The sequence below is a fragment of the Neltuma alba genome, unplaced genomic scaffold (genome assembly GCF_004799145.2).
Source record: "Neltuma alba isolate B1F8T4 unplaced genomic scaffold, ASM479914v2 tig00005084_pilon, whole genome shotgun sequence".
Taxonomy (NCBI): domain Eukaryota; kingdom Viridiplantae; phylum Streptophyta; class Magnoliopsida; order Fabales; family Fabaceae; genus Neltuma; species Neltuma alba.
In genome coordinates, this window is record NW_021633971.1 from 213,136 (window position 1) to 230,845 (window position 17,710).

At 32.8% G+C, this 17,710-nt stretch overlaps 1 protein-coding gene across 1 annotated transcript; it reads left to right on the forward strand.

Moving 5' to 3' along the window:
- The first annotated feature begins 10,435 nt into the window (after positions 1-10,435).
- Positions 10,436-12,179, forward strand: LOC114746651 (flavanone 3-dioxygenase 2). Its single transcript, XM_028934880.1, has 4 exons — positions 10,436-10,736; positions 10,838-11,073; positions 11,167-11,494; positions 11,644-12,179. The coding sequence occupies exons 1-4, from the start codon at positions 10,479-10,481 to the stop codon at positions 11,896-11,898; spliced, it is 1,077 nt and encodes a 358-aa protein (XP_028790713.1). The 5' UTR covers positions 10,436-10,478; the 3' UTR covers positions 11,899-12,179.
- Positions 12,180-17,710: the final 5,531 nt, after the last annotated feature.

Consider the following 17,710-nt stretch of genomic DNA (forward strand, 5'->3'; position numbering starts at 1 on the left):
ACAATAAGTCTTACGTATAGTTATGACTAATATTAACTCACTAATTAAATCCTATATTAGGGACTGAAAAAATAGCATATATTGAAACGATCATCACATGGATTTTGAACAAACATTATTCTGAAATGTCAAGGCTAACATCCAAGTGTGAGATGTAAATAGAAGATTCGCTCTCGAGCGTGGAATTAATTATATCGATGAAGCGGGTTAGATGTGTATGTGCGTGGGAAATAAATTTGTGGGGAGGAGTTATCACATCGGAGAAGAAGCGTGGAGAAAGGAGGTGCGAGCAAGTGGGCGGTGGTCGCGGTGCCTCACCTTCCCACCACTCCTTCCTGTCGCGGTGAAAAATACATGCATGCAATTCCGAGTGAGTTATATACACATATGTATATATCATATAACCACAAACGCTTATAATTAAATGTGATAGCTAACTGATGCGTATGGGGATAAGCTGTCGCTGTTATCCCACGCTTTGATGCTCCCTCTCTGTCCCTCTCTCTCATTACTTCCCACAATGGACCGGCTGTGCTGCTTGCCACATTAATTACAATTCTTCTCTCTCGCTCGTAACGCCGTCCATAGAATTTGATAGCCAGTGGCTTAGCTGTTGCGGAAGGAGTGAAGGACCCCGCGAGGGACAAAGCTATCTATTTAATTTGCATGAACATGACATCTCTGAATACTACCTCCAGTCCTAATTATAAGATCCAGTTGACTTATTTGAGGAGATTAAGGAAGTAAGTTAAGTTAGTTATTTATAATAAATAAGTATTGTCATTCCTAAAATATCCTTACTAATTAAGTATATTGGCTAGAACTATCATTATTAGAAGGATTATCTTGGAAAAAAATACATAAATATGGGAGACAAAATGGATTGGGATCTTATAATTAGGACCAAACAAAAAGTCAAATGGGGTCTTATAATAAGGATCGGAAGTAGTATTACTTTATATTATTTAATATATAACTCCTCCGATCTTAAATATAAAACACATTATGTTAGAACGGCGAGTCTGTGAATATATATTTGTCTGTTCTGTCGTAATAGGCAAGTATAGTGACTTTTTTTCCTGTTAAAAAAAAAGAAGATGAAAATGACCTCTTTTGTAGTAGTGAGTTAAGATAAAATTCTGCTGACATGTTTATCTCTTGTTTCATAAATTATTATTAAAAAGTTATTAATAAATTATTTCAAATGAACCCATAAATAAGATTAATGTGACGTTAAGTTATCAACTTCTACGAAAAGGAGCCTCAGGACCATACGGATCAAGGACGGAAAAAAGCGCAGCCTATTCTTACCAATCTCAATTCCCAATAGAGCTTACGGTGCTTGAGGCTGAACCTGATGGTAACGCGGATCAGACTGCCTTCTGGCCTGCCGGAGATCCATACCCTACATGGTTTTTACTGTATATTTTTTATTAGCTAAACTATATATTTAGTTTTTTAATTTTAAAAAGTACACATTTGATCTTTTAAACATAAAATTATTATATTTTAATGATTTTTTTTTTTAACAATCATTGATATTTTGAAAATTAAACTCAATATATTAACATTGAAGAATATTTTATCAATATTTAAGATTTTAATATCATTATTTTTTAAAAAAATTTGAAGGTTAAAAAACTAAAAATATACTTTTTCAAGTTAAAAGACCAAATTAAAATTTTATATAAAATTAAAAATCAAATATATACTTTAGTTTTTTTTATTTGAACCCAACTCCACTTGGCATGAGACTTCTCCTATAACAGGCTAAATCAAGTTGCTTTTTCTTTTTCTTTTTTTTTTTTTCCAACGGTTTATCGTCCAAATCCGAGCTTATGTCGTTGCCCTCCTTAACTTACTTGATTCTATTTTGCGGGTGCACGACTAATTTTAAAATTCAAAAAATATGAAACGGAATCCCCAAATCCACGTGCTTTTGTTAAATTTTCTAGTCAGAACAAAAGATTAAAGACTTATATATAATAATTTATAAATAATTTTTTGATGATGATTTATAAAATAAGAGACACGCATATAAAAAAAATCATATTTTAATTTACGTGAACTAAGGCAACTGCCTTGTGAATAAAGAATTCAAAACTCTTATTATGCTTTGCATAGAAAATATCAAGGAGACAGTCGAATCCTGGATCAATGATCATCTTGGAAATTTTGTTGTTGTCCGTATTTAATTATTGAAAGGGCACATGCGAGTCCACGCGTACGCTGAGATGCGGAGAGGTAAATTACCAATGGGTCAATTGTCAGGTTCGCTGCTTTGGCCAAAAAAAAAAAAATGTTAGGTTCACTGCTCATAATTGAGTTTGACGGGTTGTCCAACCGTCCTTCTCTAACCTGTGAGCGCATTTTTTTTCCCCATTATCATATGTTCGAATAAGAGATTCCGCGTCCGGTCAAAAAAAAAGAATAAGAGATTCCGCGTTAAAAAAAAAAAAAAGACTATCCAAAGTAGTTGAACTTCAATTAAATTCAAATGTGAAAAATGTTGCAGACTGATTTAGTAACTGAGAGGTTTAAGCTGCGACGCTGATTAAAACAAGCTCAAATAAATAAAAAAATATTAATTTAGATGTGTTAAGCAATAAAACAATTAAAGCTCTTATTTTTTTCAAAGGAGGCGAGTAAAATCTTAAATTTCCAAACAAGTGTAGTTTTTTTGGGGGGGGGGGGGCTTTGTCCCTCGGTAGATGACAACGGCGATCAGAAGTTGGGATCGGAAGTGATTCGATACGATGGAGCGGGTGGGCATCAGGACGCGAAGAAGGGCAGGTCCGCTCATTCACTGCTTCCCCTGTGCTTGTTGTCATCGTTGGGATCGTGGGACCCTAATATTGATATATCCTCAACCAATAAACTTTTGGGAAAAAAACTCTATAAAAACAATATGAAAATTATTAAATCTCAAATGGCTGGTTTTTATTTTAAAAAATAAAAACTCATGTGGCAGGAACCTTCTTAAATTCTTGTAATAGATCTTGAAATTCTGACGGTGCTTTTTATTCTGACATGAAAGTTTGGTTAATTCAATACTCCTTCAAGATATTGGTTGTGGTTCATCACATCGTTATCATCCTCATTTATTTCCGTCAGGGTTAGGTTGTACATTGAAAATGAAAGCCTGTTTCGTACCAACACATGATACCCCGGTGGCCCGGTGTTATTTATACTGAACAATATTTATTTTTTATTTGTTTAAGAGTACTAAACAAAAATAATCTTAGGACAAACAAAAACCGTGCTGAAATATTTGATTGCAATGTTATTTATTATATAGTAAAAAATAAAACAAACAAAAATTTTCGGCCGTTTCCAAAATGCAGCGTCTCTACTTACTGCATTATTTCTTCGTCGTATGATTGTTGTTTTTCATTTTCACTCTTGACCAATCATTTAATTTTTTTTAAACGCTGTTATTAAAAAAATATTCTAAATTTTTATAGAAGTGCAATGGACAGGGGCTGATTTTTTTTTTTTGACCGAAGGACAGGGGCTGATTTTGATGTTAAAAGAAAGAATCTCCGTTCCCTGCTCATCAACTCCCAAATGGCAGTGTTTAGCGATGAGTCACCACTCCCTCCTCTCTCTCTCTCTCTCTCTCTCTCTTAAAATTTTTTTGGTAATTTTATTTTTTATTCATTTAGGTTAATTTGTATCTAGCACTTTTCAATAACATTCAGCATCCCAAATTAATTAATTTTTAATATATTCAGAGTATTTCTTTAGTAGTGAGTGTCACTGAAAAAATATTTCAACGCTCTGGATGCACTAAAAATTAATTTATAATATTACATGTTATAGGAAAAATACTTCAAGATGCTATACATAGAAAACATTAATTAATTTGGGATATTAGATATTACTGAAAAATATTTTAGGATAATAAATGCATTAAAAATTCATTAATTTAGGATACCAGATTCTACTGTAAAGATACTTTAAAATAATGGATGCATTAAGCAATAATTAATTATGATACTGGGTGTAATTGGAAAAATAATTCAAGATGTTAAACGCACTAAAAATTAATAATTATGATACTGAGTATTACTGAAAAATATTTTAAGATACTGAATATATTAAATATTAACCTAAATAAAATAATAAAATAAAAATTATTTTAAAAAAGAAAAAACAGAAAGAGAGAGGATCGTTTGGGAAATCAGCGGGCGGACTCTAAAAGAAAACCGCTCCTCCTTCTTTTCTAAGTGTGTACAAGCCAATTCGATCCCAAGGGCAAAGTTGCCTTTTTGCTTTTTTAGGGCCTGATTTGAAAGCCAAACTTGATATCTCTCTCGGGGAATAAGATAATCGACAACTTAATTAAAAATGAAGATTGATTTATTGATATATAAATGAAGTGTTGTTTTCCTATTTGTTTCCGACTTGTAAAAGAGACTTGTGAGCTGTGAGTTGATTGTCAATTTCATGTCTGAGGTTGATGGAATTGATTTACTGAAAGCGGTTCACAAAGGGTTTTTTTGGTCCCGAAGGTTCACAAGAGTTTCTGTCTATCAACCCCAACTGATTGTTGTTATTATTATTATATTGCATGTTACTCCATTTCATTCTTCGTCCTTCTCTCTCCAGTCTCCACAGTGTTATTTACTTTTTCTTACCTTTTTCCCCTGCCGACACCACGTTTAAAAAAAAAAAAAAGCTCCTAATAAGGAAAATTTGCATAAATTATGTTTTTTATTGCTGCGAAAATTCTAATTTACGTTAAAAAACTGTTTCAAGAAAATTAATCTCCATAGATGACGGATCATGCTTGGTCCTCATAGAAGTTTTCAAGCGGCCTCCTTCAGCAAGTTTATTCCTTTTTTTTGGGGGGGGGGGGCGGGGGGGGGGGTTCTTACCCGGCATGCCCTGCAACTACATCCCACCAAGACGCCCACGATGTATCAATTTAGAAATACTCGTAGGTATCTACAGTGTTTATAATTTTGAATAATTTAAAAATAATGTTATTTGTTACGTATTTCATATAGTTGGAAACAGAGACTAAACTTGGACAAAAATAAAAGGGAACAGAGACTAAATTTGGAGTCAGTTGCCTTTTTTTATGGTAAAAAAGAGACGTCAAATTAAGGAGCCGGGGAAGCGGCCCAAGAAGGAGCGCGGGCAATGTAATTCGACCGTCTAACGACCCACAGTACGACCGTACCCCAAACACTAACATGCAACGATGGCACCAAAAAACTTGGTACACATTTTTTGGTTTATATTTAATCTTTCTGACAATAACAACTAGATTTCAATTTTTTATATTTAATAAAAAAATTTCAAGATATCAGTTTCCCAATCACAACTCGGGATTCGCTTACCTTTTCAAAGCACACAGTAATTTTTTCAATAAGATGCGCAGATAAAATAAAAAGAGAAATGCAACCAAGTCAAAAAAAAATTAATTATTTTAAAATTCATTGTTAAGTGGATAATAAATAATAATAAATTTAGAATAAAAAATGATAACAGTTTCAATCGTTCAGACTCATCACTTTTTTAGTGATTAAGAACCTATTTGTTTTTGTTCTTTGTTTTTTTGTTCTCAAAACAATTCTATAAAATTGTTTCTTAGAACAAGTTTTGAAAACAAAAAACAAAAGAATTTGTTTGGATAATAATTTCAAAAAATCATGTTTGAACAAAAAAACCAAAGAAAATTATATTTGGTAGGTGATAGTTATCCCTGATAATGATAAGTGATGGATAATAGGTGAGAAAAGAAAAAGATTTCTCAAAAATTTTCAAAATAAAAAATAAAAAACAAAAAAACATGTAAGAGTTATTTTGGTTTTTTTGTTTCTAAAAACATGTTACTGTTTTTTGTTTTTTAAAACAATCAACTGAAAACAAATTACTAAACAAATTTTTTTGTTTTTCTGTTTTTAAAAACAAAAAATTGTTTCCAAAACAATAAATCAAATAAGCTCTAAATTTTTTCCAGAACTCTTGATAATTTTCCCTGCGCAAAAGAGCATCACGTGTAAAACATTGCAAGAGGTCCTAGGCACCACAAAAAAAAAAGAAAAAAAAAACTCAACTCTAGGGTAAGTTAAACTGACAGATGGATATCTCTATCTATAGCTTCGACCATGGATACTTTGGAAAGGTAAAATATGCACTAATTTTATGAGTTTGAATTTGAATTCAAATATTCAAATGTCTCTTAATTGATAAGATTATAAATTTGAATTTAAATCTAGAATTAACCTTAATTAATTTTAAATATACATATATCTAATATACATATGTAATCAGTGCAATATAATTTAATTTGAATTATATTGATTAGATCTGATTCAAGATATTTGACTGAGTCAAAATATTATGATCATATTTAAATATTTGACTGAAATATTTTTTAAATATCTAATCAAATAATCTAACTCATTAAGAGCCGATTCAAATCCAAAATTCCAACAATATCCGTGTCTTATTGAAAAAATTACAGTGTGCTCTGTAAAGGGAACGCGAATCCCGAGTTGTGATTGGGAAATTGACATCTAGAGTCATCACTTGTTATTGTCTTGAAACTTTTTTGTGATTTGTATATTTTTTAGGATTTCATAATAACTTCACGATCTCATTTATAAGATCTAGGAGAAAAGGTCCAATATACAATATTTCACGGAACACTTATGATTAATCTTTCAAAATATCCTTATTTCTCCATAATGGTTTCTTTAAATTATACCTCTTCGATGAGTGGGACAGTGGGTGACGCCAGTCCGAAGATAATTTTGGAAAGTTGGAAAAAATTACATTTAACTAAAGATAATTTCGGAAATAAAAGTTGGAAAAGATTTACATTTAACTAACTGTGACTATTTTTTTAATTTTAACAAAAAGAACTGAAGAGAGCATACATATAATACTTCTCACATTTCAAAATCTAAATATTTAAGAATTTTAAAATATCAGATATATTGCTAAACTTACCCTTAATCATTGTAATTAAAAAATGATTTAGCATACATATAATACTTCTCACATTTCAAAATCTAAATATTTAAGAATTTTAAAATATCGGGTATATTGCTAAACTTACCCTTAATCATTGAAATTAAAAAAATCAAAATCATTGCAATAAACGAGACAAAAATATATAAAACAAGGCAACAAAATTTCTCCGAAACAAATGTATTTTGAAGCAGCGGCGGCACATCGATCCCTTCTCAACGTCTGGTTACCGTATACGCTTATAAGTGGAAATAAGCCACGATCGTTCAATGCTTTGCCTTATTTCATCAAATTGACCGGCGCTTGTTTCACTGTGAATGAAGGAAACTAATAATTTATGTCAGATGAAACATTAAAAAAAATCCTTGACGGATAAATATGATAAAAAATTCGTAATTAATGCGCTGTAATGGTATAAAAATGGGTAGAAAAAACATCTCAGACAAAAACAACTGTGACACTTTAATTTTAGAGGAAATTACAATTAGATCTAAAAAAGGAAATAATTATAAAATAAGTTTCAGAAGCTAGTTGTTTTCTACTTTAGAGCTTATTATTATAAACTGTTTACTTTATTAGATTTTTTTAGTAATTAATTTTTTCTTAAAACCTCATTGTAACTTTCCCTTAATTTTAACATCGCAAAATCTTAAAACGTCAGATCAATATCAGTCTTTTGCCAATATTGTGAAAAAACGCCAGTTGATAACAATGACGTCATAAAATTGATGAGAGCCTAAAATAAGATGCCACGAGAATCTGAGTTATTGTTTTTAATTAAATAAATATATTTGAAAGGGTGCTATTGAATATGGATCATTTGATTTTAACCTGTCTAAATTGGGTGAGTTTGACGAGCGTTGGGTAGGGAAGTCAGCTGCTCCTGCCAAGGGAACTCTAATTTTATAGGAATATCACATGCTTCGCTCCCTCCTGTTTTTGGATTTTAATTTTGTTCCTAAATACATGTCATCTCCCAATTTTTGATGTATCGTTATCATTTATTTCTAATAACAACATTTTTAAATGAAAAGTATTAAATAGAGGAAATTAAAATTTTAAACAGCACGACTTCAAGTGGGGGGCAAAGATAGAAGGAAAGACACAAATTACTACTACACGCACAGAGTTTCTCTGTCTTTTACCAGAGGACAATACACTTTTTATCTTGATACTTAAATTTAAAAGAAAATATTTAATGTATCCAAAATTTACTTCTATTTAATTATAAAATATATACTTAATTAATTTTTTTATATTCATCAACCCAAAAATATTAGTTTTTATTTTTTTTCTCCAATCCCTCTTCTTATTTATTTCATTTTTTTTCTTGAATTGTTTAAGGTAAGATGACACTGTGAAAGAAGGCTCTATCTTTTATAGTAGCAGTAGTAATAATCTTTAAAAATATTTTTTTAAAAAAAAGAGGATGCAAGGATGAAATGTGAACAACCGAATGAAAAATAAGAGAAGTAAATTTTATTTTTATGTAACTAAAATAATGATTAATAAGTTAAATTTAAGAAATATCACTTAGGAAGTTAATACTTGATAGTATTCGTGTTTGTTTATCGAATTATTTTGAGCGATTTTGTGCATTTAAAGTTTTTAATATTTTTATTTATAAACTATTTCATAAAATATAGGAAGTGATTAAGCTTTTTTTGAATAATATCTTGATTTAAATATTGTGAGTAAGTTTGATAAAGTGTATATGTTATAATTAAATCAGTGTATATTTTGTATATATTAGAAAAGATTTATAAATGTTTTATATGTATTTAATTTATTTAAATATTTTTCTCCAAATTTAATCATCAAGATAAAAAGTAATTTTCTTACAAAATCTACTCACCTGTTTTTATTTAGAAGGAGGTATAAAATAAGGGAGGGGATACTTAATCGCCACTGCCTCCAAAATTCAAAAGGCACGGAGATGTGGCAGATAGATGATAAAATGAGGTATTTAGCTGTAATTTTTGCTATAAATAAAAAATTTGTCAGATTGAACGTTCATCTAGTGGAGGAGTTCCTCTTTCTTATTTTGAAAATGCCTAACATTTACCCCTTTTAATGATCTGGGTGTGACATCGAAATACTTATAATTCTTTAAGAAAATAATTCAGTGACGAGAATTCCCTGAACCTTAGTTGTTATGCACCTCGTTTTGTATTCCCTCCGTTTCTTATTATAAGAGACATTTGATGGTTATGGCATGTTTCTATATATAAGAGACACTTAAAAGTTGTCTCTACTTTTTTTGTGTTGATTTTCTATTTTACCCATATTTATTATCTCCAACTTACACACTCTCTCTCTCCCACTTCTCTTTCTTTTAATAATTTAATTGTTCTCTCTCATGCTCTCTCTCCTTATTAATGAGGGCATTTTTGGAAAAAAAATTATACTTTTTACACATTAATTGTTCTTAACTAATTTTAACTATTTTTTTTATTAACGTACTTTGGTTATTTGTCTCTTATAATAAGAAACGGAGGGAGTAGTTTTTAGGTAGTACGTCATGCATTTATTACAAATCATCAGTATCTGCTCCTCTAAATGAAAAAAATAGTATAATTTTCTTGAGAAACAAACAAAGACATCTAAATCACCTTTTTATCAGAACAAAAATTAAATCATTCAAATTAAATATAAGCCATAAATTAAGAAAAGATGTACGATTTTCAAGATACTTAAAGGGTAAATTATATATTTAATCCTCTAAACTTACATCAAATTTCAATCTGATTCCTTTAGTTGATAAAGCATATTTTAATTTGAGTCCCTTAATTTTAAGTCCATAAATATAAGTTGACGAAAAACGTTAACTTTGCATTTTTTTTAATTCAATAATTTCAATATTTTAAAATCTAAGTACACTGTTTTTTTTTTGGCCGTCAAGGATACTCTGTTTAGTGTTTAGTGGTGGTAAAGTCACCGTACAAATTTGTAAAGTCAACAATTTTTCTTTTTTTTTCTTTTTATATAAATGACAACTAAAAATACAGATGTGAATTGAGGGACCAAACTTGTACCATTCTAGAAGCGCTAATTCATTATCTACTTCTACAGTCTAAAATATAAACTAAACTCTGTTAAAACCGTTTAATTTTTTTATAGGATAATATTTATTTTTATCTAAATATTTAATGAATTTTTTTAATTTTATCTTCATATATTTTCTTTCTTTTTAATTCATTTATTATATATTTTATTTATTTATTTATTAATAAGGATATATTTTGAAAAAAATAAATACCTTATATAGGAGTATTGTTTTAAAGTGATTTTAATTAATTTTTTAATAAACACCAATAGATAAAATTTAACTGGTATTTTGAATCGGGACGGGAACCGGGGGAGCATTACATTCCCAAATCCCAAGCACCCGACCTATCATGACATGTCTCGTACAGGGTGCATCTATTTATATCCCTGCCTTGGAGTCTCTTCCATAGCACTTTTCCTTGGCCCTCCCCTCCTTCACGTCCATGGCTTCTGCAGCTACCATCTCCTCCTCTCACACTCCCAACATTTCCTGCATCAAAGACTTCGCCGAATCCAACGGCGTCGTCTCCATCCCTTCTGCCTACTGCTCCCTCGCCGACCGTCACGATGAAGTTGACGACCGCCTCTCTGCTTCCATCCCCGTCATCGACTTCTCTCTCCTCACCTCTCCCGATCCTCAAATCCACGCCAATGCCCTTTCCCAACTCGTCAAGGCTCTCGTTGAGTGGGGCTTCTTCATGGTATAACTTTTAAAACAGTGCACACACCATCACCATCTCTTCACTTATAGTTTCCTTGGAGTTACCTTTACTACTACTGTTTCCCATATTTGTGGCTGCAGATCGTAAATCACGGGATTCCGGAGAGTCTGACCGAAGATGTCATGAAGAAATCTTTCGAGTTTCACAATTTGCCTGTTGAGCATAAGAAGAAGTTTTCTGATACCGGACTGTTCACTCCCATCAGATATGGCACCAGCTCCCATAGTCAGGGAGAGAAGGCTCATTACTGGAGGGATTATCTTAAAGTCGCCACTCATCCCGAGTTCAGTTTTCCGGACCATCCCCCCGGTTTCAAGTACGCACACCTGAGCCTATTTTTCTTTCTTTTCTGGACCTCTTTATGTTCATCGTTCTTATTAATGCATATCTTTCTTGTTTGTGCACGTAGGGAGGCAGGATTTGAGTACACTAGGAAAATCAGGGACATAGTGAGGAATTTGCTCCAACAAATAGCAGAGAGCTTAGGACTGGAACACAATGCCATCGTGAAGTGCTCGGATTTTGATTCCGGGTTTCAGAAGTTCCAAGTGAACCTGTACCCTCCGTGTCCTCGACCAGACCTTGCTCTGGGGCTGCCTCCTCATACCGACAATGGCTTCTTCACCCTTCTCACCCAGAATGGAGTTTGCGGCCTTCAAGTCAAGTTTGATGGCAAATGGGTTAACGTCAACCCAGTCCCTAACTGCTTACTCGCAGTCACCGGAGACCAACTGGAGGTACTTTATTTTATTTTATATATATATATATATTTTAACCGCATAAAGAATGACAAAATATATAGTTACTGTATATATGTACATGTTGCTGATTCTGAATTTGTGAGATGGCGGGTTAATAATTGGTGTGACTGTGCGGGAGCATGCAGGCTGTGAGCAACGGGAGGTACAAGAGCGTGTGGCATCGAGCAGTTCTAAATTCGAGCAGCACGAGGATGACCCTCACTGTGGCCAACGGGCCAGCACTGGATAATGAATTGGGCCCGGCGCCAGAGCTTGTGAAGAAGGAAGAGGCTGTGTTCAAGAGCATGAAGTACAGAGACTACGTATTCCTTCAGCAAGAAGCTAGGAGTGCGGAGAAAAGAGCCTTGGATGACCTCCGCATCAATTCATCTCCTAATTGAGCTCCTCACCTCTTCCACGCGCAAGTTGGCGTCCACGCTATGGTTATTCGGCTTTTCGATTCTATTCCTCCCATGGGACCCGCATCATTAAGATGCTGTGTATCGCCATATTTTTCTTAGGGTTATTCACACTGTTGCTCAATAAAGTGCCCATGTCCATATGCTGGATCTGAGTCGTCCAATATACCATGCGAGTGATCATCTTGTGCGTAATAATGTCGTGTTTTGTCCGTCTTTCATGAGAATGGAAATTAAAATAATTTTTTTTTATGCACCTCGTATTTAACCTTGTGTTTAGATTGTGAGGCATTCTCTCATCTCCAGTAGCGAACTGCTAATGAACAGAAAAAAAATGAAAGAAAATAATTAAATTATGCAGCTCAAGCGATATTTTTCGAGTCGAACCCCATTCCATAATTTGCCGCTGGCAGAAAAATCACATAATTTAATCTGACTACAAAAGCCGGCGCGAAGTCCATTCAAAAAAAAAAAACCAAAAAGGCAGACGGTAAGTTAAGAAGACACGTGTCCATGACATGTGCCAATACGTGGGTTTTAAATGTTTGGTTAAAAGGATATTATTTTGGCATGGCAATGTGTCATTCCCAGCATTAAAGTTTAACTCGTTTTTGTTGATTTCTTCCAAAACGCATGTTAAACACTCATTTGGTTCTCTTAATGGAGCAGGAAAAAAATATTTTTCTCCTATTTATAAGTTATTTTATTAAGTTTTTAATTAATGTGAATATACTGTTTTATCTTTCATTTATTACAGTGTAGATATTTACCTTGTTTAAAAGGTGTATATATTAAAAATAGGTAAAGTTAAAAATTTGTTATATCTGAATAGAGAGTTAATACATTTTAATTTTTTTTTAGTCTGTGTGAAACGTGCTAAAGTACCTTATAAATAAAACTAGTGGAATACTTTTTTTTTTGTTACAAGCGCGGAGTACTATTTTATTATAAGTAATTTATGTGCGTGCAGCGTCATACTTGGGAAATTTGCTTTGTGGAAGCAAAAGCAAATGTATAATTGTTGAACTGGTCAAAAAATATATATAATTGTTGAAAAAAAAGGCAAATATATAATTACACAAGGACACGCGCACACACTCTATGTGCATGTGTCCGGGGTCCCGCTCTTGCAATAATTAGAAACTCCCTTTTCCCTGAAAAAGGAGGTCTAAAATTTCAGAATAAAAATTTTCAAGCGAGCTAGTTATCTCATGTTTCTCTTTATGCATATTATGGTTTTTTTATTCATCTTCCTCTCCAATTGCACATCTGAGAGCACCGTTTTCGCCTCGCAGTAGTGACATGCTAATATACACAAGATATGTGTGCGTATATTCCCCGGGGGGAGGGGGATTTGAGCAAAATGCTGTGAAAAGGACGACCAAAGACGTATCATTTTTTTTTTTGGAGGTGATTGTTAAAGTGAGAGAGCGAGGGGCAAGGGGGATACAAGGTCAAAAAAGGAAATGAAAATGAAGAAAGGAAAAATAGCAGGTATTCGGAGTAAATATCTATCCATGAAAATAAAACGAAACACATATATTTCAGTCAGATATCTTCGATTTTTTCTGCGATATTCAGTTACCTAACTCGACCCAACAAACAAATTAAATGTCATCCAACATCTTTATTGATTGAAATATATCTTTTTAAATGATATATATATAAATATACTCTTTCGGTTTCTAATATAGAACCTAATTATTGAGTTAGTTTTGGTCCTAAATATAAGAGACCTATTTCTCATATTTATTAATTTTCTTTAAATTACCCTTATGAATACTCCCTCAACTATAATCAAGTTGAAGAGGGAGAGGAGGTATTAAGAAAGATGATTATGGTGTTTTAAGAAAAAGATGTCACTTTTCTTATAATTAACTAACTTTCATAACTTCTTTAATCTAATCAAATTAGTTAAATGAGTCTTATATTAAAGGCCGAAAGAGTATATATATTCCGAAACAAAGGGCGTTATATGCTTGCCACTCTGCTCAATACTTTATGGTTATTATAAAAAGCATTTTGGTAATCATTTTACCACAAAAGCGCCTTCAACCGAGGATACCGTGTTTCATGCCTTGCTTGGCTGAGTCGAAAATTTATTCGGATAAACAGCGAAAAACATTTTGTTTAGTCTGTTAAGCGGCTGAACCTTCTAGGATATGATTCATAATTAAAGCTATGACTTTTCATGGGGTTAGGTAATGGAGACGAGAGTGCGGGATTTGTAATGAAGATGATAAATTAATAGCAGTGTAATGAATGAATGATTTCATATAGTAACAAAACATGTGAATCAGTGCGTCACACTGAGATAGCAGTGAGGAATAAAAATTAAAATAGGAAGCCTCCCGTTGGGAGCGTGGAGTGATTTAAAGAGGGGTGGGTGCGTGTGCTCTGAACATAGCATAATTTTTCACTTCTTATCTAAAATCCCTTGTAATTACGGCAACCTCGTTTAAAATCACATCGAACTCATCAAGATCAGATCCGACACGGAACGGGGATAAGACTAGGAGAGATATACGCGTCATTTACACTTTTCAAGGAATTTCAAGCTGCTTCTCTGATCCAAGGCAAACAGAGAACCCCCCCCCCCATATGTAAGTTATTTTATTGAAATGTTAACATATGCATATTATTTTATTCCTTGTTTACTGCTTAAATTATTTTTTATTTGAGAAATATATATTAAATAAAAAATATATCATATATGAGTAAAGTTAAAAAAATTATTAAATCTAAAAGCATATTTTTTAGTTAAAATGACACGTGTTGAGAGTAAGTAAGAAATAAATATTGGAGCCTCTCGGTTGGCAAAAAAACAAAAATTATAGCCTCTTGATCCTTAATTCCAATTTTCCGTAGCTCATAAATAAATAAATAAAGAAGAAGGACAGGCAGCACATACATAAGGAGAAAAAGGGTTATTTTAATTAAATTGTGCAGAAAATTAGTTAAGAAAATGTAAATTAAACATGACAGACTGTTGAAAGTAGAAATTAAAATTTTATGTGAAATTTGTTTGTAGGATTGAAAATTAATTAAAAGCGCTTATCAAGCCGGTGGGAAGAAAAGAACGACCGGTTATTAAATGTACGCATTTAGTGCCAACCAAACACGGAGTGGTCGTGGGTCACCGCTATTTTGTATGGGCCTCACACTCCCACTGGCTGACTGACATAGGCGCGGGGCGCACCCTGGGAGCTTCACACTCCTCAGTGTACTGCTCCTCGCATTTAAGCTTCCCTCCGTACCTCCCGTCTCTCAACGACGTCGTTTGAAAGAAATGGAGGGAAAGAGATCATTAGCTCACACCGCCGCTGACGGGGAACAGGTGACCACGTCCCCTCGCTCTGATCCCTCCATATCTTGTATACTAATAATTGAATCAAACGAGATGGCATATAAAATTGTGAAATGAACTGTATGGATCATAATAAATGATGGTAACATTATAATTATACCATGCATTTTCACATGTGACACAACTTAAATTACTCCGTCACTCCCATGGCAGTGTGGAATAAAATATATAATAAATTAAGCACATAAAAAATGATACTCCTCCGGTCCTAATTATAAGACCCAATTGACTTATTTGAGGAGATTAAGGAAGAAAGTTAAGTTGATTATTTATAATAAATAAGTGTTGTTATTCCTAAAATATCTTTGCTAATTAAGTATATTGGCTAAAACTATCATTATTAGAAGGATTATCTTGGAAAAAAATGCATAAATATAAGAGAGAAAATGGATTGGGTCTTATAATTAGGACCAAATAAAAAGTCAAATTGGGTCTTATAATAAGGACCGGAGGAGTATCACTTAAGATTCCATTTTTTTTTTCTTTTGCCAACACGCAAGTAGGATTCCTTATACAATTGGGAGTTGGAAGAAGATCCCAAGCGCATAAATAAATAAATAAATACTAGGCATAAACATGATTTAAAAGTGATTAGCATATGGGATACGGGAGCGCGGTGTATCAGTGTATGTTAAAAAAATTGCCATTGGATCCGCAGATCAAATAATGAGGAGTGTGAAGCGGCGCAAAATCCCAGAGCGAGTGACGTGGCGGTAGGAGTGAAAATGATTTTCGAAATCAGTGGAAAATACTGAGTCCTTTTTTTTTTTTTTTTTTTATATTTTGAACCTTGTGAGTTTAGCAGCGGGGGTAGGAAGCGAGGGGCACGTGGGGGTTTTGGAGGTGGGCCCGGGGGGGGTAATAGCGGGACGAAAAAAGCAACGGGAAAGGTAAGGAACACATAATATTATTATTAGCTGACACTGATAACGGAAGCGCAAATCTCAATCTGAACGAGCAATGACACAAACTGAACGTGAAATCTGAAGAATCCATATCACAAAAGTAAATTTGGCCAAAAAACAAAAAACACACGGATAAATAAACAAACAAAGTAGAAGTCCCGGCCGACAAATAAATATATAAAGTGGAAGGACGGGCGGCAAAGCGCATGAGCAGATCGATATTTTGACTTAATTTGGTGGAAAAAATTGGTGAAAATTTTTTATTTTAGAATTTTATTAATGAAAAGAACCTGATTTATTTTCATATACAAAAAATATCAGCGTTCTAAAAGATTTTATACCATTTTCAAATTTTACATCCTACTAACCAACAAAACTTTTAAATAAGAATTTCACTAATTTTTCTTATAAGTTTAATTTCTTTTAAAAAGTGATTTTAATTAAGTTAGATGAGATAATTGTTAAAAGAATTTTAAATATGAGGGAGTGTAGAAAAAATTCAACTTGTTTTAATAAGCTAGTGAAAAATAAGTTATCAAAATAAATTTTATTCAAGGCACTTTATCTTTGGTTTAAGATTTTTCTCAAAAACTTCATTTAATGAAAATATGGATTCGTACTCAAAATCACTTATAGGTATATTTTATGCAAATTAAAATAAAATTTATTTCATATATTTATCTTTCGTTTCATAAAAAATAATTAAAATTGTTTATAAATTACTTATCCGACTTTCAACTGCCTGCGGATCAGAAAGGGAGCAGAGTGAAAGGCGGCGGCTGCTTAGTAAACGTGCGCAATTACTATTTAGTGGCCACCAACCATTCAGCGGCTGTGACGGTTAGAGGCGGGTTGTGTTCTCGTGCCTTTTCGTGGGGGCCCCAATGCCCTCTAGCAACCTCATCCCCTGCTCTGCCCCAACCTACCACCGTCTCCTACTCTTCCGCCTATCTCCCAACCCCTCTTCATTTACTTCTCCACCTCAGCCCCCTCTACTTCATCCTCAATTTTTATGCCCGCCTCTGACTCTTTGATTATTGCCGCCTAATTTTAATTACCATGACATCCTCATTACCTTCTCATTTCATCCAAATACTTGATAGGAGTACTAATTAAGGTCTGTTGTGTTAATGAATCTTGCAATCATAAAATATGCATAATTCATACTCTGATAATTATTAAGTAATTAAATTTACAAATGATTAGTTCTTTGATTTTGATTTTTTTTGTCATGCCCTTATAATTGGGCTACAGTTTTTTTTTTTTAAGATTTCAACTTATTTTTATCAATTGGCAACATACCTGTTGGGATAAGTGTTTACATTTTGTGTTTAATAGTGTCTCAAATAGGATTACCTCTAATAGAAGGATATTTATGTTTTAGTAAAAAAAAAAAATTACAACGTAGTTATGCACCAATTAAGCGAAGGCATTTTAACCCACTTATTCCTCTTTTAAAAAAATATCCTGGTTCTTATATGGAATTTTAAAAAATCATAATAATTTAAAATAATTAATTGCC

Coding starts and splice junctions, on each gene's coding strand:
- LOC114746651 (XM_028934880.1), top strand. CDS start 10,479: ATGGCTTCTGCAGCTACCATCTCCTCCTCTCACACTCCCAACATTTCC. Junction 10,737..10,837: donor TTGAGTGGGGCTTCTTCATG/GTATAACTTTTA, acceptor TTGTGGCTGCAG/ATCGTAAATCACGGGATTCC. Junction 11,495..11,643: donor TCACCGGAGACCAACTGGAG/GTACTTTATTTT, acceptor GGGAGCATGCAG/GCTGTGAGCAACGGGAGGTA.